This window comes from Pleurodeles waltl, chromosome 10 (assembly GCF_031143425.1).
Source record: "Pleurodeles waltl isolate 20211129_DDA chromosome 10, aPleWal1.hap1.20221129, whole genome shotgun sequence".
Taxonomy (NCBI): Eukaryota; Metazoa; Chordata; class Amphibia; order Caudata; family Salamandridae; genus Pleurodeles; species Pleurodeles waltl.
In genome coordinates, this window is record NC_090449.1 from 667,625,422 (window position 1) to 667,652,954 (window position 27,533).

General features: G+C 45.9%; 1 protein-coding gene across 2 annotated transcripts in view; it reads left to right on the forward strand.

Moving 5' to 3' along the window:
* Window positions 1–27,533, forward strand: part of DYNC2I1 (dynein 2 intermediate chain 1) — a 436,420-nt gene that overhangs the window by 228,951 nt on the left and 179,936 nt on the right. For both annotated transcript variants that reach the window (XM_069211167.1, XM_069211168.1), the window contains 2 exons: window positions 6,669–6,798; window positions 26,020–26,192. In XM_069211167.1, the coding sequence (XP_069067268.1) occupies window positions 6,669–6,798; window positions 26,020–26,192 (303 nt within the window). The remainder of the gene's footprint in view (window positions 1–6,668; window positions 6,799–26,019; window positions 26,193–27,533) is intronic.

The following is a 27,533-nucleotide window of genomic DNA, read 5'->3' on the forward strand; positions in this document are numbered from 1 at the left end:
AGCATGTTCCTCTTAGGTCAGATGTATAGGCCTTCTCCAGAACATTCTATGAAATCTGATTAGGAAAGCATTTGAGGTCAATTACCATTCTCATGTGACAACCCTACCATGCACTATACAGGATTGTCCAACTCTTGCAGGGGTGCAACTATCATTGTTGTTATCATTAGTTACTTGAGGAGCATCATCTGGACTATAAAAGAATTTCCAAAGAAGTAGGCCCTCAGTATGTTTAAGGTGAAGCACTCTTTCTCAACCACAGCTCCGGTCCATTCTCTAAATAACAGTCTGCTGCTGATGAAGACCAATAGCGTCTTCCGTCCCTTCTCGGTGTGTTAGGTTAGCACACTCCCAACTCACCTATCAGAAATGCTTTTATGCACGTTTCAAGGCTGGGGTCCTCAATACTGTTGGATTACTTAATGCATGTATTATGGCTTTGAAGGCCTCCAGACATGGACAAGTTCAGGTGATATTTTTGTAGTTCATTACACTCAGTGATGCAACCAGGAGACACACACTCTTCAATGTATATATTAGGGACCATAATCAATACGATCATGTAAGTACGTTTTGCAAGAGAAATAATTTCAGGTTGAAAAAAAGCTGACACTGCATTATAAAGACAGCAATGTTATCCTATGGAGGAAATACAAATATTGCATTCAGGCATAGTACAGCAACTTATGGGGCCAATCTCCTGGATTTAAGATCGGTATGGAGCAAAGTCCAAGGCCACACCAACAGGTCACACCTGGTGGCCGGGTGCAGAGGTGCAGTACAGCATCAGGAGCCCATGAGGCTTCAGGTTTGGACTGGGAGTCCACTCGGGCTAAACCAGCAAGGTGGCTCAGCTCTCATGATGTTCGGGACATGGGGAAACCTTAGGTCCTCTTCTCCACAGGCGACGAGTGTAGCGGTGTCTTGAGGTGTCAGGTTTTTATCACCAGAAGCACTCGCGGTTGATGAGACCTGCGAACAGAGGCTGCAGGCAGCGTTTGTGAGTCTACAGTGGGCAAGTCCAAGGCAGGCTTTGTCCCTGGAGGGCTAGGGGACTATGCTGGCAGAGTTGGCCCACTTCAGCTTGGACTGGAGGGCATGGGTACAGTGGTGCTCGCAGTTCTCGTGGGGTGACTGCTCCATGCAAATGGAGCGAAGCAGCTCCACTGCTCCACAGGAGTTCCTGGGTCTTTGTTGAAGGCAGGCAGTCCTTCCAGGCTTTTGAAGGCACAACAGCTTGCAGGATGAGATAACTTTGGCTCAATTCGACCGGAGCAGCAGACAGGCAGGCAGGGATGGGTCCGATTCAAGTGCTTCTTCCTCAGTCTTTTGTGGCTCTTTGTGTCCTTCTTCTTCATAGGGCAGCAGGAATCTACATTTCTGGTGCCGGGGGCTCCTGTAAATATTGAATTTAGAGGCGTTTAGGGAAGTAGCCAATGGGCTACTTACCACTGGGAGTTACTTCACCCCCTCTATGACTACTTCCTGTGGGAAGTGGGCATATATTGTCCCAGAGCTCCTAGTTCTGCCATCACTAAAATGGCAGACTTTCAAAAGTTGTGTCCACATCAGGCAGCTCACCTTAGGGGTGGGACTGACCTGAAAGGTAGGCACGCCTCTCTGACTACTCATTTTCTCACCTGTTAAGGCATCAAATGGGCCCTGGGGCAGTGGGGTCAGCATCCTCTTCTTTGAGGGAAGCCAGATGGTAAGCTTCTTTGAAGCCCCCTACCTTGTAATGCAGATTTGCAGTTCTTCCTGTAGGGAGGGTTATTCTTTGTTCCTGTCTGCCAGAGAGCAAAGGTTTTCACCCTTGTGGATCAGATCCCTGTCTGGTGGTGGCAGGCTAGTTTGAACTAGTCAGCCAGCACATGGGTAAGTGGTAGGTTTTTCAGGGGGCACCTCTAAGGTGCCCTCTGGGTGCATGTATTAATAAATCCATTAGTGGCAATAATAAGGCTTTATTTATATGAGATGTTTGATACCAAGCATCCCTATTTTCAGTGAAGCCATCACGTACCCGGGGAAATCGTATTGGGCAGTGTCCAGCACATGTACTTAAAATGCCTTCCCTGTTCACTTACTATGTTTAAGGATCGACAAAGACATTGCAGGGGGCTATCTGCTCTTAGGGCCAGATGTAGGAAACAAAAAAATTGCGAGTCGCATTTTGCGAGTCAATGCGACTCGCAAAATGCGACTCGCAAATTGGTATGCCAGGAAAGAAACCGGTCCGATTTAGCGACTCGCATCCGGACTCGCAACGCTGTGTGCGAGTCCGCAGATTGCGAGGTCGCTGTTTGCGAGTGTGCAAAAAACGAACTCGCAATTAGCGAGTTGGTGTCGCAAATTGCGAGTTCCCTCAAAATTGCTTGCAGGTGCAGCAGAACACTCCAGAAAGCACACCAAAACACTCTGGAAACACTTCCTGGCACATGATGATGACATCACAGCCAGGAAGTTAACAAATACACCTGGGAGGAGGCTGGACCACACCCTTTTACAACTGCCAGTCTGCACACTGAGCTAGCTGCAGCAGCCATGGAGGGAACCCCCCGAAAAAGGAAAATTTAATTCTCAGAGAGGGAGCATGAGGTGCTGACCGAAGAATGTTGTCAGCACCATGATGAGCTCTTTGGGAGAGCTGCCCTCACTGTTCCAGAGGCCACCAAAAGAAAAATCTGGCAGGAAATGCAGGAGAAAATCAATGCCCTGGGGGTAAGCCACAGGACAATTGAGGACATAAGGAAGAGGTGGTATGACCTCCGCTCCCGGACCAAGGAGAGGGTGGCAGAAAGGCTCCGGGAGATGAGAGGCACTGGAGGGGGACCATCATCTGTGCCACCACCCACACCCCTTGAAGACAGGATTGAGCAAACCTTTGAGCCGGAGGCAGTGTGTGGATTTGGGGACCTGGACACTTCAGAGCCCAGCACATCAACCGGTGAGTACCATGTGATAAGCCTGTACCCCTATCAATGTCATACCCCACCCACCATGTACACATGTGCATGCACAACCAAATTAGCTCCATTTCAGGGTAGAAAAAGCCAGAATGATGCATTATGGGAAATGTAGTCCAATAGGCAGTGCATAGGCAAATGTTTATTAGGAATTGTGCAACAGATACTAGACACTGACAGTGTGTTCCCCATGTCCCACAGGTCTCCAGCAAGACACCCCCTACACCCCAAGCACCCAGGCCCAGGAGGACACCCCAGGACCCTCCAGCACCCCCACATGCACAGTCGGCAGCATTCCTGCAGTTGTAACGCCTGCTACAACAGCAACGCCAGGAGCTGCCCCAGCAACAGCCAGGGAGGATACAGGTGCGAGGACAGGGCAGCTACCACTGCGCAGACGTCGCAGGGCAAGAGCGTCTGATATCCGGATTCATCCTCCAACCAGCAGTGAGGCACATCTGCTGCGGGGTCAGCGCCTGCAAAACACAACATTGGGCAGGATCAGTGGGGTGCTGCACCGCATTGAAAGACAAAACCAGGCAAGCATGCGGCACCTCAACAGGCGGATGGACCTGATGTGCCAGAACACTGGGGACATTGCCTCTGCCATCAGGGAACTGGCGGCCGGACTGCTGGGTCAGGCAGAGGCTGGGCGGCGCAGGGATAGGCAGATTATGTTAAGACTGGACAGGATGGCCACATCAATCGGCAGGCTAGCCATCAACACAACAGGCCTGTCGAGGAGGACAGTTGGCCTGCAAATTGAGATGGGCCATTTTGCTGGGGATGTTGCCAGGGGCCTGGGACGTCTCACACATATCATTGAACTAATGGAGACACGTGAGATGTCGAGTGCCACCGGGGAAACACCCCAAGATAGTGAAGAGGGCTCCACAGTGAGCAGTGTATCTGCCACTGACAGTAGGGTGCTAAGGAGTGGGAGGCAGAGCACCATAGATGCAGCTGGGACCAGCCAGGCTGGCAGGAGGGGCAGGAGAAGTTAGCCAACAGCCCGGACAAACAAATGTGGCACATGGCTTTAATGTGCCACATGAGTGGTTGGCATTTCCCTGCCCATGGACAATTGAATCATGTATATAGTTCATCCATTACATTATTAAAACAGTTATTTCTCTTCCACTTAACAAAAGGAGTGTCTGGTTAATGGGTGAGTATGGTGGGAGTTTACACGTACCGTCCAAAATATTGCGTTGCAATGTGTTCCCGTCTCAGTCTGCCTTGATTAGCTAGACTCCTATCCCCATGATGGCGGTGTGGTTGTTCTTGCTCTTCCTCATCAGGATCTGGGTCTGCAGGGGTGAGAGGTAGCCCACGTCTGGTGGCTATGTTGTGGAGGATGGCGCATGCGACCACAATTTTGAAGGCGGTAATGGGGGTGTATTGGAGGGCGCCTCCGCTGCGGTGGAGGCATCGGAATCTTGCCTTCAGGAGTCCGAAGGTGCGCTCGATCAGGTTCCTGGTCCTCTTATGCGCACTGTTGTATTGCCTCTCTGATTCATTGCTGGGTGTTAAAAATGGAGTCATGATCCATGGCCTTAGAGCATATGCACTGTCACCTGTTGGGCACAAAAGTACACTGTTAGTAAGTCCAGATAGTCGTGCACAGTGACCTGTGTGTATGTCTGCAAGGTGTATGCAGCTCTACCTAGGAGGTATCCGTCTCCAAACTCCCCACGTTCCAGGCGTTGATGGATCCCACTATGTCTAAAAATGTATGAGTCATGGGTACTGCCTGGAAACTTAGCTACGATGTCCGTGATGACGTAATGGGCATCACAAACAACCTGTATGTTGAGTGAGTGGGTACACTTTCTGTTGCGAAAAATATGTTCCAGATTAGCGGGGGGCATATTTGAATGTGTGTCCCATCTACACATCCAATGACCTGGGGGAAGTGGGCAATGCGGTAATAGTCCAGCTTCGTGCTGTTAATTTCTGCCTCATTCCTTGGTAAGTATATGATCTGAGACCTGTGCGCTACTAAGGCATCTAGGAATGCCCTGAGGAACCTTGACACTGCACTTTGGGATACCCCACCTGCCACGGCAATGACCCCCTGATAGCTCCCTGATGCCAAGAGGTGCAGTGCGCATAGTACTTGCACATGCGTAGGGATGGCGCAGCCACGCAGGGTCTTGTGTTCTAGCTGTGGTTTTAGTAAGTCTATTAATTCTAGAATGGCAGCGCTGCTAAGGCGGTATTTATCATAGATCTCCTCTTCAGTTTGCTGGAAAAGGGTCTGCCTTGTTCTATATATCTTCTCCTGTCTGTGGCCCCTCCTCCTCCTCTGCTGGGCTGCGTAGACTCTCCTCCTCACTGCTATCAGGTATATGTCCGCCATCTTGAGTGACCCAGATGCCTTCTGGGTCTCCTTTTATACTTTGGTAATGGTTACCACCTGCTCTGAGTTAGTGGTAAATGCGACTTGCAAACTGGTTTTTTTGCGACTAGTCGCAATTTGCGAGTTGCAATTGCATAAGCTTTGCGAGTCGCAAATTGCGACACGCACATTGCGGGTCGCAAAAGGGGGTCGCAACGGGTGCGACTCGCAAACGGGGCACATCGCTTTTTGCGAGTCGGAAATGGGCTTTTTGCATCCCATTTCCGATTTTGCACTGTCGCAAATTGCGATTCTGCCCGTTTGCGAGTCGCAAACCTTTGCTACATCTGGCCCTTAGTTCTATGTCCTCACATGTAATATAATACACCTTGCATTATCTTTGTAAGGTCTGCTGTAGGGGTAACTTACCAGGCAAAAACTGGGGGTGACCATGTCAGAAAGGGGCACTTTCCTACATGAACCAGCAAACTTCTGAAAAGACCAGTCTCCACACAATATGCGGATAATTTCTGCAGGACTCCAACACCCATACCAGGATTTCCCAACTTGGTATATTTGGATGCAAATTTGCATTTACTTATGGAAACATTTCAGATGTAGTGTGAGGACAACAGGTAGCCCAGAAGGAAGAAGCAGTAGTATATCATGTCAGCAAAACTTTAAATTTAACGGTTTCCTTGGTGTGCTCTATGTCACAGTTCTGCACAAAAACGTATTTGTGTTGCTGTTGAGTTTAAGGGATCTCCTAGCAAATTTGATTGCTTTTTTTAAATGTAATTGTTTTAGGTTCATTCCCCATTCAGTCTGAGTGATTATTGGCTTAGAATGTTTACGGAAATCCTTTCCTGCTTGTTTGTTAACATTCCAACCTTGCTTCTTTTACTGTTTGGATGAAAATTAATCTCTTCCTAAATTGGTAGCGATGAACAGAGCTTAGTTATTGCAGGAGAAACCAGATAATTTGTTAAACGCAAAAAAAACTCTTATCATGAAATGTGGAATATAGTTTTGGAGTAGGTAGTTTAGGTAAGCACTTCTGCAGAGGCAACCCAGGAAAAATAAAAGCACCCTCTAGGTGTTTTTCCCACAGAGGTGTTTAAGCTGTTAGACATCACATTTGATAGCTGCTGATACCTCATGCATGATCCTAAACCTGTTTTGTTCATTTTTTGTTGGATTCATATGTCTTAACAATAATATTATTTATGTGCATTTGGATATTCATAATTTCCCTTAAGCGAATCTAAAACACATATTACATAAAATGATTCATGTTTACTTTAGTGGTTGGGCGTACAATCATTATATATGTTTTCATAAACCTTGTAATCCTATTTTTGTAGGTGGTTGCTGTGTTACTGGAAGAAGATCAAGCTGAGAAACAATCAAGTTGGAAACTTCGATCTCAAGAAGCTAGTCTTTCCATTAGTGACGGTTGCTTTCAGTTAAACATGAACCTACAGTTTTTGCATGGTAAACAGACTATTCTTCCTATCTTTGATAATTATTTAATGAACCCATTGATTTTAAGATCTGAATTGGTAAAAAAAAATTACATATATTTTTTACCTGCCATGTTATTCTTTTTCTTAATGGGTGTAATGGCTGTGACTCCAGAATTATTATGATTATAATTGCTTTTATTTAGTGCTTGGTACCCTGACGAGGCCTTGAAGCGCTTTACGGTGAGTAGCACGCTACTCCAGTACTCAAGGTTAATGGTTAATCCAGTGGTATTGTTGGTTATTGGGATTAGTAAGGTGTTCTGCAGTGGAAACTACATGCCTTTACTCCAGTTTCTATGTGGTATATTAAAAATAATACCAGTTAGGTGTGATCATAATGGGGGTAGGTTTATTCAGGTGAAGGTAAATGGTTGGTGAAATAAGTAGACTGGCAGATGTTCGGTATTATTATTATTATGATTGGCTGTCAGGGCTAAGGATGTGATTGGTTTCTAGGAAATTGTCATAAGTGATAGTATTCCTTTGGGAAAAAATATGTAGTGTTTAAATGTTAACAATTATGCAAAAATAAATTCTTGATGAAGTGATAGTATGCTGTTCGAAAGAAAATATATTGAAATGTTAACAATTATTGAAATTTAGATTCATGAAATGATAGTATTCCTTTCGGATAAAATATACAGTGTTTAAATTTATTGAAATGTAGTGAAAGATAAATTCTTGAAGACATGGTAGGTCAAATGCTGTGATTTTGTTCTGGTGTTTGTCTTAGAGGTGTTTAACTAATAATTATGCAAAATTCTTGTTCTTGTGTAGAGTTTGATGGTGAGACATCTGCATAAAATGCAGAAGATATCCTGTCTGCCTTATATAGAGTGCATAGAGTTTAAATTGGCCAAACAAGGACGTTCCACACTTTTTGGCAGACGTTCACCCACCAAACACATACCCCCTTTGCTGCTAAGCCTCCCAACGCCCCCCCACCCCTCAACCCAGGCTGGGCCTTTTTTTGGCTATTTGAGGTAGTTCACACTTAGGCCCCCATTATTTTTTATCCACATAAGATATCAATTTGTGTCCTTTTTCTTTCAAACATCCTGGGGATTCCAAAGGTACCCAGGGTTTCTGGATTCCCCTAGAGGAGACTGAGAAATTAGCCAAAATACAACTACATTTAGTTTTTTTAGGGAGACATGGAGAAAAGTGCTGCCACAGAAAGCGTCTGTTTTTTTCACTATAAATGGCATCAAAGAACGATTTGCGCTGCTAAAATCACCACCTTCCCAGCTTTCAGGAACAGGCAGACCTGAGTGAGAAAACCACATTTTTCAACACAGTTTTGGCATTTTCCTGGGACATACCCCATTTTTCCTACTTTTTTTGTGCTTTCCACCTCCTTCCAGTTAGTGATAGAAATGGATGTAAAACCAATGGTGAATCCCAGAAAGCTATACATTTCTGAAAAGGATACCAAACCCTGAAGTTATGAATGGGTCATTTGTGTGGATCCTTCAAGGTTTTTCTACAGAAAGTAACACTTGAAAAAAATATATATTGAAATTGAGTTGAAAAAAACAGCCATTTGTGTCTAAGTTTTGATCTGTAACATTTTGTAAGTATGGCAGGTTTTCGAAAGCAATATACCATTACGTCCGCTGGACCCTTCTGCTTGCGGGGATATGTAGGACTTGTAGATTTTATAAGAACTCAAGTTACCGAGAGCAAGTAACTGAGCTGCATCTCCAATGGTTTTTTGTATACTGGGTATACAGCAATTCATTTGGTAACAAATCAAGAGTGAAAAACGAGTATTAAGCAAACCTATGTATTTCCGAAACGGGCCTAAGATATGGAGTTTGCTGATCTCTGAATTTGGAGGTACCAAAATACTACCATGTGAATTAGAGGGCATTTCTCAAAATAACTTATTTCTTACACACTTTCTTACATTTCTAAAGTCCAAATGCAGAGAAAGACAATTTTTAATAACACTTGTTCTACTATTTTCTGTTCCTCTAAGTCTCCTGTTAAAAATGGTACCTCACTTGTAGGTAGGCCTAGTGCCCACGACAGGAAAAGGCTCGAAATGCAATGTGGACACATCACATTTTTCCACTGAAAACTGAATTGTTTTTTGGAGTATGCCTAGCTGTGGATTTTGGGCCCTAGCACAGCCGGCACATAGAGAAACCGTGCAAGCCTGTGTATTTCAGAAAACTAGACACATAGGGTAATCCAGGATGGGGTGACTTGTGCGGCTCTCACCAGGTTCTGATACCCTGAATCCCTTGCAAACTTCAAAATATGTCTAAAAAAACATATTTTCCTCATATTTCTGTGATGGAAAGTTCTGGAATCTAAGGGGAGCCACAAATTTTATTCCACCCAGGATTCCCCCAAGTCTATAAAAATGGTACCTCACTTGTGTGGGTAGGCCTAGTGCCCGTCACAGGAAACGGCGCAATACACAACGTCGACACATTACATTTTTCCACTGAAAACTGACTATCTTTTAGCAATGTGCCTAGCTAAGGATTTTGGGCCATAGCACAGCCGGCACCTAGGGAAACCTAGCAAATCTAGGATGGTGTGACTTGTGTGACTCTCACAAGGTTCTGTTACCCAAAATCCCTTGCAAATCTCAACATTTGTCTAAAAAACATGTTTTCCTCACATTTCTGTGATGTAAAGTTCTGGAGTCTGAGCATAAAGTTCCTACCACTTAGCGTTTCCCTCTATCTCCCAATAGAAATGATACCTCACTTGTGTGGGTGGGCCAAGTGCCTGTGACAGGGAGGGGCCAAAAACCTGTAACTTTTGAGGGTGAACCAAAGCTGGTCCAAAAGGGCAGGTTTTTTAATACATTTTTAGGCTGACTGCTTTGGGCCCCCAAACAAATGAGGTATAATTTTTATCGGGTGAGCAAGGGGTACGCTGGGTGGTAGGAAATTTGTGGTTTACTTCTGTTTCTGGAAGAATATGGCACAGAAATCCAAGGAAAATGTGTGATTTTAGTCATATTTTGAGGTTTGCAGTGCATTGTGGGTAAGACAACTTGTTGGGATCCACAAAAGGCAGACCACTCTTTACTCCCCTGGGAGTCTAGTTTTCGAACATATCTAGAGTTTGTAGATTCTCCCTAGACAAGAAGCGAGCACGCTACCAAGTCTCTTACTTCTGTGATGTTCCAAACACTCACGTTGTGAAATAAACACCTTTAAGTTTTGTTAAAAAAGACCCCTCACCCACCAACCTAGTTGGTGGTATGCTTCACCATTGGGATCCCACCCGAGACACCTAGGGTGTCAGGGGTGTGCTTTGACGCCTGATTACAGCAGAGCGTTTTCTTTTTGTGAGTTGCATTCCCAACTGAGAGAAGTGCAGCAAAATGGGCTTGTGGCTACCCACTGTTCTCATAACATATACATACTGGTTGGATTTTGCATGAGTGTGAGTGATGGTTCAGTATATAAAATTTTATTAGCAAGAGATCTCACAAAAATTTAATGTTCTGTTAAAATTTGATAGGTTAAGAAACTGAACCAGTGACTCACAACTTGTGAGCTGTAAAGCCGTGGCAAGGCACCACCAGCTTTACAGGCCATTCACATTCTTTTCATGTGTGATACACACAGGACCATTGATTCCACCAGCCGCGGGCCCAGCACATTACAACATTTACAGCAAGAGACAATGTAGTGACAAAGTACACCCTGTCAGAGAAAGACAGAAAATACAATTATTACTGCACAACCATATATTCAGCAGGAACACACACATACTGTTTGGATTTGGCACGGAACTGAGTGATGGTTCAGTATATACAATTTTATTAACAAAAGATGTCACAAAAATGAAATGCTCTGTTAATAATTGATAGGTCAAAAAAATAAACCAATGATGCACAGCTCGTGAGCTGAAACTCTGGATCAAGGCAGCAGCTGCTTTACAGACCATTAACACCTTTCATATGTGACACACACAAGACTGTTCCCTCTGCCAGCCACTGGCCCAGCACATTACAACGTTCACATCAACAGACAGTGCCATTCAAGGGCCCATCACTTTCATACGCCCACATGTCTGTCACAGCAATCACACTGGCTGATGGAGTGTGTGGACTGACGTTTGGTTAGCAGTGTGTGCATTGACGATAGGAAGTCACTACTTACACACTGCCAGTCAAGCGCTAGCTCACACATACTGCCAACCAAGCACCAGTACATACACACCACCAGCCAAACTCTAGTCCACACACACTGCCAGCCAAGCGTCAGTCCACACACACTGCCAGCCAAGCGCCAGTCCACACACACTGCCAGGCAAGCGCCAGTCCACGCACACTGCCAGCCAAGTCCCAGTCCACGTACACCGCCATCACATTTTTTTATGAAAAAGAAACACAAACCAATTGTAAGTAAATACAGAACTACAAACACAGCAGTTCTAACTAAATACATCACACTAATTACAACCTTGAAACTGAACAAAACATTGAAAATGATACAGACCCACTTATTTTGTATAGTTGCTCCCAAAAACTCTCTTCTGTGTGGTACTGTCTAAAACATGCGGGCACTGTAGGAAAGTACCATCTTTGTTGGCATGTTACCCCCAATCTTACATATATGTCAGTATGTTTTTGTCTGTCTCACTGGGATCCTGCTAGCCAGGACCCCAGTGCTCATAGTTTGGGGCCTAAATGTGTATGCCTGTGTAGTGCCTAACTGTTTCACTGAGGCTCTGCTAATCAGAACTTCAGTGCTTATGCTCTCTCTGCCTTTATATTTGTCACTATAGGCTAGTGACTACATTTACCAATTTCAATTGGCATACTGGACCCCCCTTATAAGTCCCTAGTATATGGTACCTAGGTACCCTTGGCATTGGGGTTCCAGGAGATCCATATGGGCTGCAGCACTTCTTTTGCCACCCATAGGGAGCTCAAACAAACCCTTACACAAGACTGCCATTGCAGCCTGTGTGAAATAATGCACGTTATTTCACAGCCATTTTCACTGCACTTAAGTAACTTATAAGTCACCTATATGTCTAACCATCACTTGCTGAATGTTAGGTGCATAGTTACTAACTGTGAGGGCACCCTTGCACTAGCAAAGGTGCCCCCACATAGTTCAGGGCCATTTCCCCGGACTTTGTGAGTGCAGGGACACCATTACACGCGTTCACTACATATAGGTCAATACCTATATGTAGCTTCACAATGGTAACTCCGAATATGGCCATGTAACATGTCTAAGATCATGGAAGTGTCCCCCCATTCCAAATCTGGTATTGGGGAGTCAATTCCATGCATCCTGGGGGCTCCACCATGGACCCCCAGTACTGCCAAACCAGCTCTCTGAGGCTTGCACTGCAACTACAGCTGCTGCCACCTCACAGACAGGGTTCTGCCCTCCTGGGTTCTGGGCAGCTCAGTCCCAGGAAGGCAGAACAAATCATTTCCTCTGAGAGCAGGGTGTTACACCCTCTCCCTTTGGAAATAGGTGTTACAGGCTGGGGAGAGGTAGCCTCCCCCAGCCTCTGAAAATGCTTTGAAAGGCACAGATGGTGCCCTCCTTGCATAAGCCAGTCTACACCGGTTTAGGGAACCCCAGTCCCTGCTCTGGCGCGAAACTGGACAAAGGAAAGGGGTGTGACCACTCCCCTGTACATCACCACCTCAGGGGTGGTGCCCAGAGCTCCTCCAGTGTGTCTCAGACCTCTGCCATCTTGTTTTCAGAGGTGTGGGGGCACTCTGGAGGTCTCTGAGTGGCCAGTGCCAGCAGGTGACATCAGAGACCCCTCCTGATAGGTGCATACCTGGGTAGGTAGCCAATCCTCCTCTCAGGGGCATTTAGGATCTCTCCTTTTGGCTTCTCTTCAGATTACGACATGCAAGAATCCAGCAGGACTCCTCTGCACTTCTCTCTTCGACTTCTGCCAAGGATTGACCGCTGACTGCTCCAGGACGCCTGCAAAACTGCCACAAAGTAGCCAGAAGGCTACCAGCGACATTGTAGTACCTAATCCTGCTGATGAACTGTTTCTTGGTGGTGCATGCACTGGGGGCTACCTGCCTTCACCCTGCACCTGAAGCCACGAAGAAATCTCCCATGGGTCGACGGAATCATCACCCTGCTCCAGCAGGCAACAAACTACAGCCTCACCGGTACTCTGGGTCCCCTCTCGTCTCGACGAGCGTGGCCCCTGGAACTCATGTGGTGGACCCAAGTGACCCCGACTGTCCAGTGGTCCAACTGTCCGAATTTGGAGGAGGAAAGTCCTTGCCTCCCCTCCCCAGACAGTAATCCTGTGCACTGTGTGATCTGCAGCTACAAGGGCTTCTGTGCACATTTCCAAGAAATCCTGCATGCACAGCCGAGCCTAGGTCCTCAGCACTCCGTCCTGGGATGCTCAGCTCCCTAAGTAGACCTCTGATGTCCTGGGACCTCTCTTTGCAGTGTTGAGACGACCGCCGTGTTCAGTCTTCTTGAAACCGTGTACAAGGACTCCTGCGGGTGCTTCCCTTCTTCCAGTGGGCTTTCTACGTTGCTGAGGGCCCCCTCTGTCTCCTCACCTGAGTGGCGACATCCTGGTCCTTCCTGGGCCCGGGCAGCACCCTTTTTCTTCAGCCATGACTCTTACAGGTAGCAAGGCTTGTTTACGGAAGTTTGCCAAGGAAAGAACACTGCACCCTCCAGCACGCCGTGGGACATTTTCTGCACGAAGCAGAACCTCCTATCTCCTTTCGTTGTTGCAAAACCAGCATCTTCTTCCAACCGGAGGCAGCCATTTTGCACCTTCATCTGGGGTTTAGTGGGCTCCTGCCCCCCCCTGGACACTTTAACGACTCTTGGACTTGGTCCCCTTCCTTTACAGATCTTCAGGTCCAGGAATCCGTCTTCAGTGCTTTGCAGTCTGTTGTGGTCCTTGCAAAATCGTTTATCACGATTTTAGTGTGTTTTGGGGGAAATAGTAGTACTTTACTCCTGCTTTCCTGGGTCCTGGGGTGGGGTCTCCTTTACACCCTAGGTTTTTTTCACACTCCCAGCGACACACTACACTTGCCTAGGGGTGCATTAGTGGTTCGCATTCCATTTACTTAGTATACGGTTTGTGTTGCCCCTAGGCCTATTGCATCCTATTGTGTTTTATAGTGTTTGCACTACTTTCTGACTGTTTACTTCCCTGATTTGGTTAATTGTGTATATTTTGTGTATGTTACTTACCTCCTAAGGGAGTATATCCTCTGAGATATTTTGGCACATTGTCACTAAAATAAAGTACCTTTATTTTTTAGTAACCATGAGTATTGTCTTTCTTATGATATAGTACCTATATGAAATAAGTGGTATTGCATGAGCTTTGCATGTCTCCTAGTTCAGCCTTGGCTGCTCTGCTAAAGCTACCTCTATCAGCATAAGCTGCTAGAACACTACTACACTCTACTAATAAGGGATAACTGGACCTGGTATAAGGTGTAAGTGCCATTGGTACTCACTACAAGCCAGGCCAGCCCCCTACATTGGTGGTGCAGAGGGGGATAAGTACTTGTAACTGCTTTACCACTTTGTCATTGGTGCTTTTCATAAGAAAACCATATTACTAATGCTTAGAAATATACACATTAAACTTAACAGTCTTACGTTCACTCTAAAAACTTTTTTTAAAGTTTCTAAAAAGTTTGAAAATGTTTTTCTCTCTGTTCTTGAAGGCTCAAAACTTTTTTTCTTACCCCTAACCTCTTTCTTTTCACCATGTCTATAGTAGAGGCCACTCCCTAAGTTGTGAAAACAACTTAAGACAATGGTAACTTTAGAAGTTTGACGGGTTTCTGTATAGAAAGAAGTTTGGGGATTGGTAAGAACCCTACCAAGGATCTCCTTCTTAACCTTCTCCTTGAAAGTGACCAGAAGCACACTGGTCAAACCCAGGATCAGAAGGTATAGGAGGGGGGTACCCAGATAGATCCAGGGGAGGGTCCTGAGAATTCTGGGGAGGGTACTTCCAAAGACCTTTCACTTAACAGGCCATCTAGTGAAGCTGGTAGTGGGAGGGGGGTCACTTTACAGTAGGACAATTTTCACTCCTAAAGGCCATGTCACTAGGGTTCAAGCAGTCAGAGAAAGGTCCGCTTCTGCACATTCTCACATTTCCTCTTTATCAGAGACTTCCCAAACCTCCCACCCTGAGGATAACACCCTAGACAGGGAACTCAGAAAGCTGAGGTTGGAAGAGGCCAGTCTGAGGCTAAAGCAGCGAAGGCCTTGGAGGGATGGTTACATGGCAGTAAGGTGACTGATTATGAAAGCCTATATAATCTAATTTTGAGAGAGCATATCCTGAATAATTGTGTGTCAGACTTGTTACATCAATACTTGGTAGACTCCGATCTGACCTCTCCCCAAGAATTGGGAAAGAAGGCAGACAAATGGGTCAGAACAAGGGTGAGCAGAAAAGCTCATACAGGGGGTGACAAGGATGGCAAGAAGAAGGATGGTAAGTCTCATGACAAGGGTGGGGACAGACACAAAAATAATACTGAGTCTTCATCAGGCCCACAAAAATCCTCTGGGGGAGTTGGGACCAAATCCTCTTCTCACAATCAAAAGCGGTCATGGTGTTATTTATGTAAAACTAAAGGCCATTGGGCAAGTGATCCCAACTGCCCAAAGAAAAACACCAAGACTCCCACCTCCACAACCCCAACTGCGTCCACTAGTGCCCCGAGTAATAGCAGTGGTGGGGGGAAGAACACTACAAATAGCCATACAAAGGGTGTAGCTTGGCTCACCATTGGTAATGTAGTGTGAGTTGGTCTAGTTACAGAGACCACAGAGGCTGTTTTAGTCTTTGATGGTGGTATTGATTTTGCCATCTTAGTTGCGTGTCCCCTTAATATGGGTAAGTACAAGCAACTACCCCTAATAAATGGTGTTGAGGTTGAGACCTACAGGGACACAGGAGCCAGTGTCACCATGGTGATAGAGAAACTGGATGCCCCTGAACAACACCTACTTGGTCAGCAGTACCAAGTGATTGATGCTCATAACAACACACTTAGCACCCCATGGCTTTTGTGAATCTCAACTTGGGAGTGTGTGGGGGGGGGGGGGTTACTGGCCTAAAGAATGTTGTGGTAGCCACTGATTTACCTGTAGACTGCTTATTAGGAAATGATTTGGAAACATCAGCTTGGGCTGAAGTGGAGTTGGAGGCTCATGCAGCAATGCTGGGCATTCCAGGGCATATCTTTGCTCCCACAAGGGCTCAGGCCCAGAAGCAAAGAGGACAGGGAAACGTGGATCCTGGAAAAATGGACCAAGTGCTCCCAAAAGCTAGGGGTAGAAAGGGCGAATCCTTGCCCACTATCCCTCCTTCTCCGGAAGATCCCCCTTTTGAGGAAGAGGAATATTCTCCCTGTGCAGAACCTACACCAGAGGAGCTAGCAGCTGATACTGCTGAGCTTTTGGGTACAGGGGGGCCTGCTAGGGAAGAGCTGAGCATGGCACAGCAGACCTGTCCCACACTAGAGGGTCTAAGACAGCAAGCTGTCATACAGCAAAATGGGGATGTCACTGATACCCACAATGTCTATTGGGAAGACAACCTCCTCTATACTGAGGCAAGGGACCCTAAACCTGGAGCTGCCTGTAGATTGGTCATCCCTTTGCAGTACAGAGAGTTTCTTGTGACTTTGGCTCATTCCTTTGGATGGGCATTTGGACCAAAGTAAAACATGGGACAGACTTGTTCCACTGTTTCACTGGCCTCATATGTCAGAGGACACAAAGGAGTTCTGTCGCTCCTGTGTGACCTGCCAAGCCAGTGGCAAGACTGGTGGCACACCTAAGGTCCCCCTAATTCTACTTCCAGTGGTTGGGGTGCCCTTTGAGACGGTAGGGGTTGACATTGTTGGCCCCCTTGACCCTCCAACAGCTTCAGGAAACAGATTCATCCTGGTAGTAATGGACCATGTCACTAGGTATCCTGAAGCCATACCCTTAAGGACCACTACAGCTCCTGCAGTGGCAAAAGCCCTCCTGGGAATCTTTTCCAGAGTGCACTTCCCTAAGGATGTGGTATCACACAGAGGTAGTAACTTCATGTATGCATATCTCAAGACAATGTGGAAGGAGTGTGGTGTTACCTACAAGTTCACCACCCCTTATCATCCACAAACAAATGGACTGGTTAAGAGGTTTAATAGAACTCTCAAAGGCATGATCATGGGACTCCCTGAAAAACTCTGGAGGAGATGGGATGTCATGTTGCCATGCCTCATTTGTGCTTATAGGGAGGTACCTCAGAGAGGAGTGGGCTACAGCCCCTTTGAACTCCTCTTTGGACACCCTGTAAGAGGTCCCCTTTCTCTTGTGAAGGAGGGTTGGGAACAACCTTTAAAAGCTCCCAAACAGGACATTGTGGACTATGTGCTTGGCCTCAGATCAAGGATGGCTGAGTACATGGAAAAGGCCACTAAACACCTTCAGGCCAGCCAAAAACTCCAAAAGCAATGGCATGACCAGAAGGCTGTCCTGACACAGTACCAACCAGGACAGAAGTTTTGGGTATTGGAGCCTGTGGCACCAAGAGCACTCCAGGACAAATGGAGTAGACCCCATCTAATTGTGGAAAAGAAAGGTGAGGTCACCTATTTGGTGGACCTGGGCACTGCCAGAAGCCCCGTTAGGGTGCTTCATGTTAACCGCCTTAAACCTTACTATGACAGGGCTGACTTAACCCTGCTTCTGGCCACCGATGAATGGCAGTAAGAAGAGAGTGACACTCTCCCTGACCTCTTCATCACCACTGAAGCCGATGGCTTAGTGGAGGGAGTTGTACTAGGAGATTGCCTTACTGCTGAGCAGAAGGACAGCTGCATAAATCTCCTTGGACAATTCCCTGACCTCTTCTCACTTGTTCCAGGAACAACTACCTGGTGTGAGCACACAATTGACACTGGAGACAGTTTACCTGTCAAAAGTAAAATTTATAGACAGCCTGGCCATGTCAGGGACTGTATCAAACAAGAGGTACAGAAAATGTTAGCACTTGGAGTGATTGAACCCTCTGAAAGCCCCTGGGCCAGCCCAGTGGTGCTTGTCCCCAAACCATCTTGTAAAGAAGGAAAGAAAGACATGCGGTTTTGTGTGGGCTATAGGGGTTTCAATCAAGAAACAAAAACTGATGCTCACCCTATACCCAGTGAAGATGAGCTGATAGATACACTGGCTTCTGCCAAGTATCTAAGCACTTTTTTTTTAACTGCAGGGTATTGGCAGATTAAGTTATCAGAAGATGCAAAACCAAACACAGCATTTTCAACCATTGGGGGGCATTATCAGTTCACAGTTATGCCCTTTGGATTGAAAAATGCACCTGCTACTTTTCAGAGATTGGTGAATACAGTCCTCCAAGGATTGGAAGCCTTTAGAGCAGCATATCTAGGCGATATTGCTGTCTTTAGCTCCACCTGGGATGATCACCTGGTCCACCTGTGGAAAGTTTTGGAGGCCCTACAAAAGGCAGGCCTCACTATCAAGGCCTCAAAGTGCCAGATAGGGCAGGGGAAAGTGGGTTATCTGGGCCACCTGGTAGGTGGGGAACAGATTGCACCACTGCAGGGGAAGATCCAAACCATTATGGAATGGACTCCACCTACAACTCAGACCCAAGTGAGAGCCTTCCTAGGCATCACTGGGTACTAAAGGAGGTTCATCAAGAATTAGGGCACTATAGGTGCCCCTCTTAATGACCTCACATCAAAGAGGATGCCTAAAAAGGTATTATGGAAGGCTAGTTGTCAAAAGGCTTCTGATGAACTCAAACAGGCCATGTGCTCTGCACCTGTACTCAAAAGCCCTTGTTACTCCAAAAAATTCATAGTACAAAATGATGCTGCTGAATTAGGGGCAGGGGCAGTTCTATCACAGCTAAACACAGAGGGACAGGATCAACCTGTAGCTTTCATCAGCAGAAGGTTGACCCCTGGAGAAAAGCGTTGGTCTGCCATAGAGAGGGAGGCCTTTGCTGTGGTCTGGGCCTTGAAAAAGTTGAGACACTACCTCTTTGGTACTCACTTTATTGTTCAAACAGACCACAAACCTCTATTATGGCTTAAACAAATGAAAGGTGAAAACCCTAAATTGTTGAGGTGGTCCATCTCCCTACAGGGAATGGACTATACAGTGGAACATAGACCTGGGAGTACCCACTGCAGTGCAGATGGACTCTCCAGATATTTCCACTTAGACAATGAAGACTTATCTGGGCCAGGTTAGCGTTATTGTCCCTCGTTTGGGGGGGTGTTGTGTAGTAAAGTACCGTCTTTCTTGACATGTGACCCCCAATCTTACATGTATGTCAGTATGTTTTTTCCTGTCTCACTGGGATCTTGCTAGCCAGGACCACATGCTCATAGTTTGGGGCCTAAATGTGTATGCCTGTGTAGTGCTGTAGTGAAAATAGGTATGTTTGACCACTGACTTTGTGTTTCACCACTGTGCATATTAGTTGTTCAATGTTCACCATTTGCAGATTACATTTTCTATTCAGATTAGCTGCCTATTGGCTTCATCGTGGTGTTAGACGTTGCAGTTGAGACATTGCAGATGAGCTGTGTTTTTCCACATGGTAAACTAAGCTTGTGTTCTTCGTATTTTCTCTTACCGAACGCAATAGCATGATAAGGAAGCACATATTTTTTGTTTTTATTCAGAGCAGGGAACAGGTTGACCTTGGAAGAGGGAGCCTTGAAATGTTGGCCAATTTTCAACGTTTTTCTTCCTACTCTGACCTACAATAGCCAGCATGCTTGAATTTACATCTGAGAGGGGAGGGTCTTTCAGAAGGCTTTTTCCATGATTGTTTAAGCTATAAAAAGGTGGCCCTGGTCAGTAGCTAGGGGAATTTCCGAGATCTCGGTCAGGATTGGACGTCAAATGCCTGGCACAGACACTTGTCCCGTGAGGGTGGATATCTCTTTCACGCAGTTGAACAGGGGTCATCAACTTGCTGGCATGAGAAAGATGAAGAGCTTGGCAGGCCATGCGGTGATGAATTTTGACTTTATCATTTGTTTTGCAACTATGCTATAATATAATTACACATATTTGCTGTGTACATTGCAGTTGAGAATCACTTTGATAAATTTTCCTTTCATTGCTGTGACTATTTTTAAACGTGTGCCTCCGACCTACTAATCTCCTTCATTTTTTAGGTACCTCGCGGTGAAATAATAATAAATGTCTTCTTTAAACTAGGAAGTGCATTCCAGAGATTTTTGTCAGCTCGGTCATTAGTGAAAGCAAAACAAGTGCTTAACTGTGTCACTGAGGCTCTGCTAATCAGAACCTCAGTGCTCATGCTCTCTCTGCCTTTAAATTTGTCACTATAGGCTAGTGACTACATTTACCAATTTCAATTGGCATACTGGACCCTCCTTATAAGTCCCTAGTATATGGTACCTAGGTTCCCATGGCATTGGGGTTCCAGGAGATCCATATGGGCTGCAGAATTTCTTTTGTCACCCATAGGGAGCTCAAACAAACCCTTACACAGGACTGCCATTGCAGCCTGCGTGAAATAACACACATGTTATTTCACAGCCATTTTCACTTCACTTAAGTAACTTATAAGTCACCTATATGTCTAACCTTCACTTGCTGAAGGTTAGGTGCAAAGTTACTAAGTGTGAGGGCACCCTTGCACTAGCAAAGGTGCCCCCACATAGTTCAGGGCCATTTCCCCGGACTTAGTGAGTGCGGGGACACTATTACACACGTGCACTACAAATAGGTCAGGGTTCTGCCCTCCTGGGGTCTGGACAGCCCAGTCCCAGGAAGGCAGGACAAAGCATTTCCTCTGAGAGCAGGGTGTTACACCCTCTCCCTTTGGAAATAGGTGTTACAGGCTGGGGAGGGGTATCCTCCTCCAGCCTCTGGAAATGCTTTGAAGGGTACAGATGGTGCCCTCTTTGCATACGCCAGTCTACACCGATTTAGGGAACCCCAGTCCCTGCTCTGGCGCGAAACTGGAAAAAGGAAAGGGGAGTGACCACTCCCCTGTCCATCACCACCCCAGGGTGGTACCCAGAGCTCCTCCAGTGTGTCTCAGACCTCTGCCATCTTGTTTTCAGAAGTGTGGGGGCACTCTGGAGGCTTCTTGAGTGGCCAGTGCCAGCAGGTGACATCAGAGACCCCTCTTGATAGGTGCACCCTTTGGTAAGTAGCCAATCTTCCTCTCAGCGATACTTAGGTTCTCTCCTGTGGGCTTCTCTTTAGATTACAACTTGCAAGAATCCATCAGGGCTCCGCTGCACTTCTTTCTTCGACTTCTGCCAAGAATCGACCGCTGACTGCTACCAGCTACATTGTAGCACCTAATCCTGCCGGCTTTCTTGACTGTTTCCTGGTTTGGCATGCTCTGGGTGCTGCCTTGACCCTGCACCTGAAGCCACAAAGAAATCTCCCATGGGTCAATGGAATCTTCCCCCTGCTCCAGCAGGCAACAAACTACAGCCTCGCCGGTTCTCTGGGACCCCTCTCGTCTCGACGAGCGTGGCCCCTGGAATACAGGTGGAGGACCCAAGTGACCCAGACTATCCAGTGGTCCAGTGGTCCAACTGTCCGAATTTGTAGGTGGTAAGTCCTTGCCTCCCCTCCCCAGACATTAATCTTGTGCAACGCTTGATCTGTAGCTACAAGGGCTTCTGTGCACATTTCCAAGAAATCCTGCATGCACAGCTGAGCCTAGGTCCCCAGCACTCCGTCCAGCAATGCTCAACTCCCTGAGTTGACCTCCAGTGTCGTGGGACCTCTCTGTGCAGTGTTGAAACAACCGCAGTGTTCAGTCTTCTTGAACCTGTGTTCAAGGACTCCTGCGGGTGCCTTCTTCCTTTCAGTGGGATCGCTACGTTGCTGAGGGACCCCCCTGTCTCCTCACCTGAGTGGCAACATCCTGGTCCTTCCTGGGCCCGGGCAGCACCCTTTTTCATCAGCCGCGACTCTTGCAGGTAGCAAGGCTTGTTTGTGGTATCTTGCCAAGGAAATAACTCTACATCCTCCAGCACGCCATGGGACATCTGCACCAAGCAGAACCTCCTATCTCCTTTCGTTGGTGCAAAACCAGCATCGTCTTCCAACCGGAGGCAGCCATTTTGCACCTTCATCTGGGGCTTAGTGGGCTCCTGCCCCCTCTGGACCCTTTAGTGACTCTTGTACTCAGTCCCCTTCCTTTACAGGTCGTCAGGTCCAGGAATCCGTCTTCAGTGCTTTGCAGTCTGTTGCTTTCCTTGCAAAATCCTTTATCACAACTTTAGTGTGTTTTGGGGGAAATAGTAGTACTTTACTCCTGATTTCCTGGGGTGGGGTCTCCTTTACACCCTTGGTGTTTTCTCACACTCCCAGCGACCCTCTACACACTACACTTGCCTAGGGGTGCATTCGTGGTTCTCATTCCACTTACTTAGTATATGGTTTGTGTTGCCCCTAGGCCTATTGCGTTTTAAAGTGTTTGCACTGCTTTCTGACTGTTTTACTTCCCTGATTTGGTTAATTGTGTATATTTTGTGTATGGTACTTACCTCCTAAGGGAGTATATCCTCTGAGATATGTTTGGCACATTGTCACATTATATTAAGTACCTTTATTTTTTAGTAACCATGAGTATTGTCTTTCTTATGATATAAGTGGTATTGCATGAACTTTGCATGTCTCCTAATTCAGCCTTGGATGCTCTGCTATAGCTACCTATATCAGCCTAAACTGCTAGAACACTACTACACTCTACTAATAAGGGATAACTGGACCTAGTATAAGGTGTAAGTGCCATTGGTGCCCACTACAAGCCAGGCCAGCCTCCTACAGGCACCCACAGCCCAGTTTTAGAAGGACAGTCACAGCAGTAAATACATGTCTTCTTCTGCATACCTCTTTGTATACAGACTTTACATCTGCTACTGGGAAAATGTTTTTTGGGTGTGGGAGGAATGTGATCAGCAAAGTCGTGATCTTTCAGTCTAGCCACATCCTCCACCACTCCAACTCTAGTAACAGTTGCCTGTTCCACTATAGCAAGGCTGCCTATCACATACTCCTGAAACTGAACAAATTTAATCTTTGACTCTGGAGAACAATCCCTGGACACCACAAAAGCTTAAAGGTTAAGTGGAAAAGATGAATAGCCAACTTCTTCTACCAAATGTAAGCCTTACGAACAGCAGTGTATGGTTCCAACCTCTGATCTACTCTATCAACACCACATATGCACTTATTATAGTCTGAAATGTACATAGGTTTGCGCACTTCACCATCCTGACCCCAAATAGTCACAAGTGAAGTACTTTCATCATGGATGGTAGTCAACCCGTAGACATCTCTCCTGACTGCAAATTTCGCAGTTAGAAGTTCATCACTACGCAAGGCACTGCAGTGTCCCTTCTCAAGTTTTTTTTTTTTTTTACAAACAAGCTCTTTTGGATTACCTTTACAGTTAGAGCAGATTCTGCCACAAGCAACAGTGTCCACTTTGACCAATTCCCTGAACACTTGCACACCAGTATAAATGTTATCTACATATAAATGGTGACCTTTGTTAAAAAGTCCTCTACCAAGTTCCCACTCAATTTTCTCACTAACTCTGAAAGTGGACAGACAACCAGGAGGGGTCAATACTGAGATCCCTACCAGTGTACACCCTGAAGTTATAAACCTATCCAGTTCTACTCTCTGACAGCATATACATCTTAATTCCATAACCTGCCCTCTTGCTAGGAATGTACTCCCTGAAAACCAATCTAGCCTTGAGCAGGACTAAAGACTAATTCACAACTAATCCTTTCCCTGGAACATGGATCCCTGAAAAATGATCTACAAAGTGATGAAGGACAGGCCGAATCCTAAAAAGACAGTCACAATCAGAGTGATCTTGTGGCAACTCTAAAGCATTATCAACAAAATGCAGCATCCGAAGCGACTCACGGTTGCAGCAAATATGGCTGTTGCCATCAAGGGACAAGTACACCAATATGAAGACAGCAACGGTCTCCTTACCAAGCCCATCAAAAAAGTTAAACCCAAGAACTTCTTCAACTCATCCAGATTTGTGGGAGACCACTGGCTAGCGCTAGAGTGGGGCTTAGGTCTGGCACTGTTGTCCCTCAAATACTGTTGAGCGTAGTCTGCTCAACAATCTCATCCAAAAATACATCATCCATAAACAACTGAAAGAAATTTTTAGACAAAACGGGTTCAGTATTCACGCTACAACCCACAACACCTGTAAAGGCAGACAACGCCAGCGCGCCATGTTTGGGGGACCCCCGAGTTCAGCACTTTCAGTGGGAAGCCTTGCAACCCTAGGCTGCAATCCATTTGCCTCTTGCTGCACTATCGGCACATAAGTGTCCTCCTCTAAACGAGGCACGTCCTCTGCACTGAGAGTGACTTCATCATGAAATGATTTCTCTCGGACAGAAAATTCACTGCCGGAATCTTGCACTTCCGCCTCTGCCTCAGATGCAGAGTCAGTCTCATAATCATGGCCCAAGGAAGATTTGAAAACATAGTAACAACCAGCTGAGCTGTAATCCTGCAGCTAGCCATCATTTTTACAAATAAAAGTAACTTGACAAATACTTCAACAATAACCAACACAGTGTAAAATAAGTATAAACAAAGTGTGGCTTTATAACAAAGACCTAATTACTCAAAACCAATACCATTCACTTGCCACAGACAGCTAGACTCACCAGCACGTACTCTGTACAGACACAGCGACCACCAATGATATCCCACTAAAAAGGAAAAAGAAAAAAGAATAACTCACAAGACAAAGCAATACACATTGTGCACAGATGCAAGGAAAATTTCACACACAATAAAACTAGAAGCTGAACATGCTGCTATTTTTACCCCATTTACAAAAAACTAATTTTCATGCAGGCAAATGACACTCATTTACACTCATTTTGAGTAAACAGAACAAAAACGTTTTGTTACCAAACACACGCAGCTACACAAACTGCAGATCAACCACAAGCAGGAGTCTCAGGAAGTCAAAAGCTTTGCTCTAGAATATAAAGGAAAAATAAAACATTACAATCACAAATGTAAATGCTGTTAATAAATAAAACAGCAGAATAAAACACTACCCATCACCACCCAAATGCCAGTACACACAGAAAACTGCCAAAAGTATACCAGTTCATTTTACCACTAAAGGGCCCTATGGAGCCACCCCGACATATCCAAAAGAAACTCTGTGGTGTCTAGTGGGCTTGCCCAAGGGTTCACTCCCCTCAAATTTATCAAAAGAAATCCCTGGTAGCCTAGTGGATTTGGATCCCCCTGGGGGGCAGATCATCTGTAAAATGTCCAAAGTGCCCACTAGGGGGCTGAAACACAGATGAAACATGGCACCCAGGAAGTGACCCTTACCTAAGGGGTAGTTCCCTTACTTTTTCCCTAAAAATATAAAATCCCTGGTGGCCTAGACGTTTTGACCCCTTGGTGCAGATAGGCAGAAAAAATGGGCAGTCTATCCCCAGGGGAACTGAAATATTACCCCTGGGGGTGACCCTTGACTAAGGGTTTGCAACCTTATTTTTTTCTAAAAATATAACATCTCTGGTGGCCTAGTGGTTTCGACCACTGCCCTCTTCCCCGTGGTGGCCGAAACACAGAAGAAATATTGCCCCCCAGGAAGCAATCCTTGCATAAAGGTTTGCTCCCTAATTTTCTTTTTAAAAATATGACATCCCTGGTGACCTACTGGTGTTGACCTCTCCCCCCGAGGGGCTGATACACGAAGATACGGAACAGGAATCGGTTCAAAACGGGGGATGACAGCAAAATTCCGCTGCCATCCCTGATGGGGGGCGTAAATGGGTGACCCACTGGGGGTGCGCCAGCGCTTCCCCCATGGGTGGGTGCTAGGACCGAACGGTTTCGCACTCAGCACACGACCTCTGCAGCTGAGGAGGGAACCGTTCCGTCCTCAGCATGCAAGGCATTAATAAGGCATTTTTCCTTAAATATACATTGTTTTACCTTCTGCTTTTGGTCAAAGTGCTTAGTTTTCAATATTTTTATCATGGAAAGGTATTGACATTATGGTCTGAATCTTTTGTGAGTTAATATCATCTTTTACCTGAAAGATTTGAAATTGTGTTTATTTTTGGAGGCGATTAATAAAAAAAATCTATATTTTTGTTTTCTATCAGATCGAAAGGTATGCTGCTTACACTTTTCTCAAGTTCAGAGGCATGTATTGATTTCAGTACATGGGTTACCTGCAAATCCAGGTGCTGTTCCACTGGATGACAAGTACATCGTCTGTGTATGGAATATATGGGAGCCGTCAACCCCACTCAAGATTCTAGTTTGTGAATCAGAGGTATTGTTTGCAAATGTATAACTTTAGTGTTTGGAATTCTTTTTAAATCATAGCAATTTAAAATTACAGATTTCTCTTAACTGTAAATGAAGTAAAGTATAAATAAAGGTCATTCTACTACTGTTGAACAGTGTCAGACCGGTTTGCCAAGCTACATTGCAGATAAGGGCTACTGGGCCCCAACCTTGGTGATTGAGGTTGTTTGCCACTAGTATCCTGAAGTCCATCATACTATGCCAGCTCACAGCAGTTAGCATTGGGGCTGCCTACAGACTGGAGCACAGACAACATATGTGCAATTAAATGTGAGGTTTCTGCATCTGGCTGTTCTCAGCCTCTCTGGAGAAGTTAAAAAAACAAGGTGGTAGATGGACTGCTTGAATTGTTCGCAGTCGCTCAGTGTAGGAGGCTGGCCTGGCTTGTAGTGGGTACCAAGGGGTACTTACACTCTGTACCAGGACAAGTTATCCCTTATTAGTGTAGAAGAGGTGTTTCTAGCAGCCTAGGCTGATAGAAGGTAGCTATAGCTGAGCAGCTTTGGCTGAACTAGGAGACATGCAAAGCTCCTACTATACCACTGGTGTCATATGCACAATATCATAAGAAAATACAATACACAGATATACTAAAAATAAAGGTACTTTATTTTTATGACAATATGCCAAAGTATCTCAGTGAGTACCTTCAGTATGAGGATGCCAAATATACACAAGATATATGTACACAATACCAAAAATATGCAGTAATAGCAAAAGGAAGTAATGCAAGCAATGTAGAATTACAGTAGATTGCAATAGGAGCACATAGGTATAGGCGCAACACAAACCATATACTCTAGAAGTGCAATGCGAACCACGAATGGACCCCAAACCTATGTGAGCTTGTAGAGGGTCGCTGGGACTGTAAGAAAACAGTGAGGGTTAGAAAAATAGCCCACCCCAAGACCCTGTAAAGTAGGTGTAAAGTGCACCTATATTCCCCAGAGAGCACAGAAGTCGTGATAGGGGAATTCTGCAAGGAAGACCAACACCAGCAATGCAACAAAGGTGGATTTCCGGACGAGAGTACCTGTGAAACAAGGGGACCAAGTCCAAGAGTCGGGACAAAGTCGAGATTGGGCAGATGCCCAGGAAATGCCAGCTGAGGATGCAAAGAAGCTCCCACCGGATGGTAGAAGCTGTGGATTCTGCAAGAACGAAGAGGACCAGGAACTTCCCCTTTGGAGGATGGATGTCCCACGTCGTGAAGAAGCTTGCAGAGGTGTTCCCACGCAGAAAGACAGCAAACAAGCCTTGCTAGCTGCAAGGGTCGCGGTTAGGGTTTTTGGATGCTGCTGTGGCC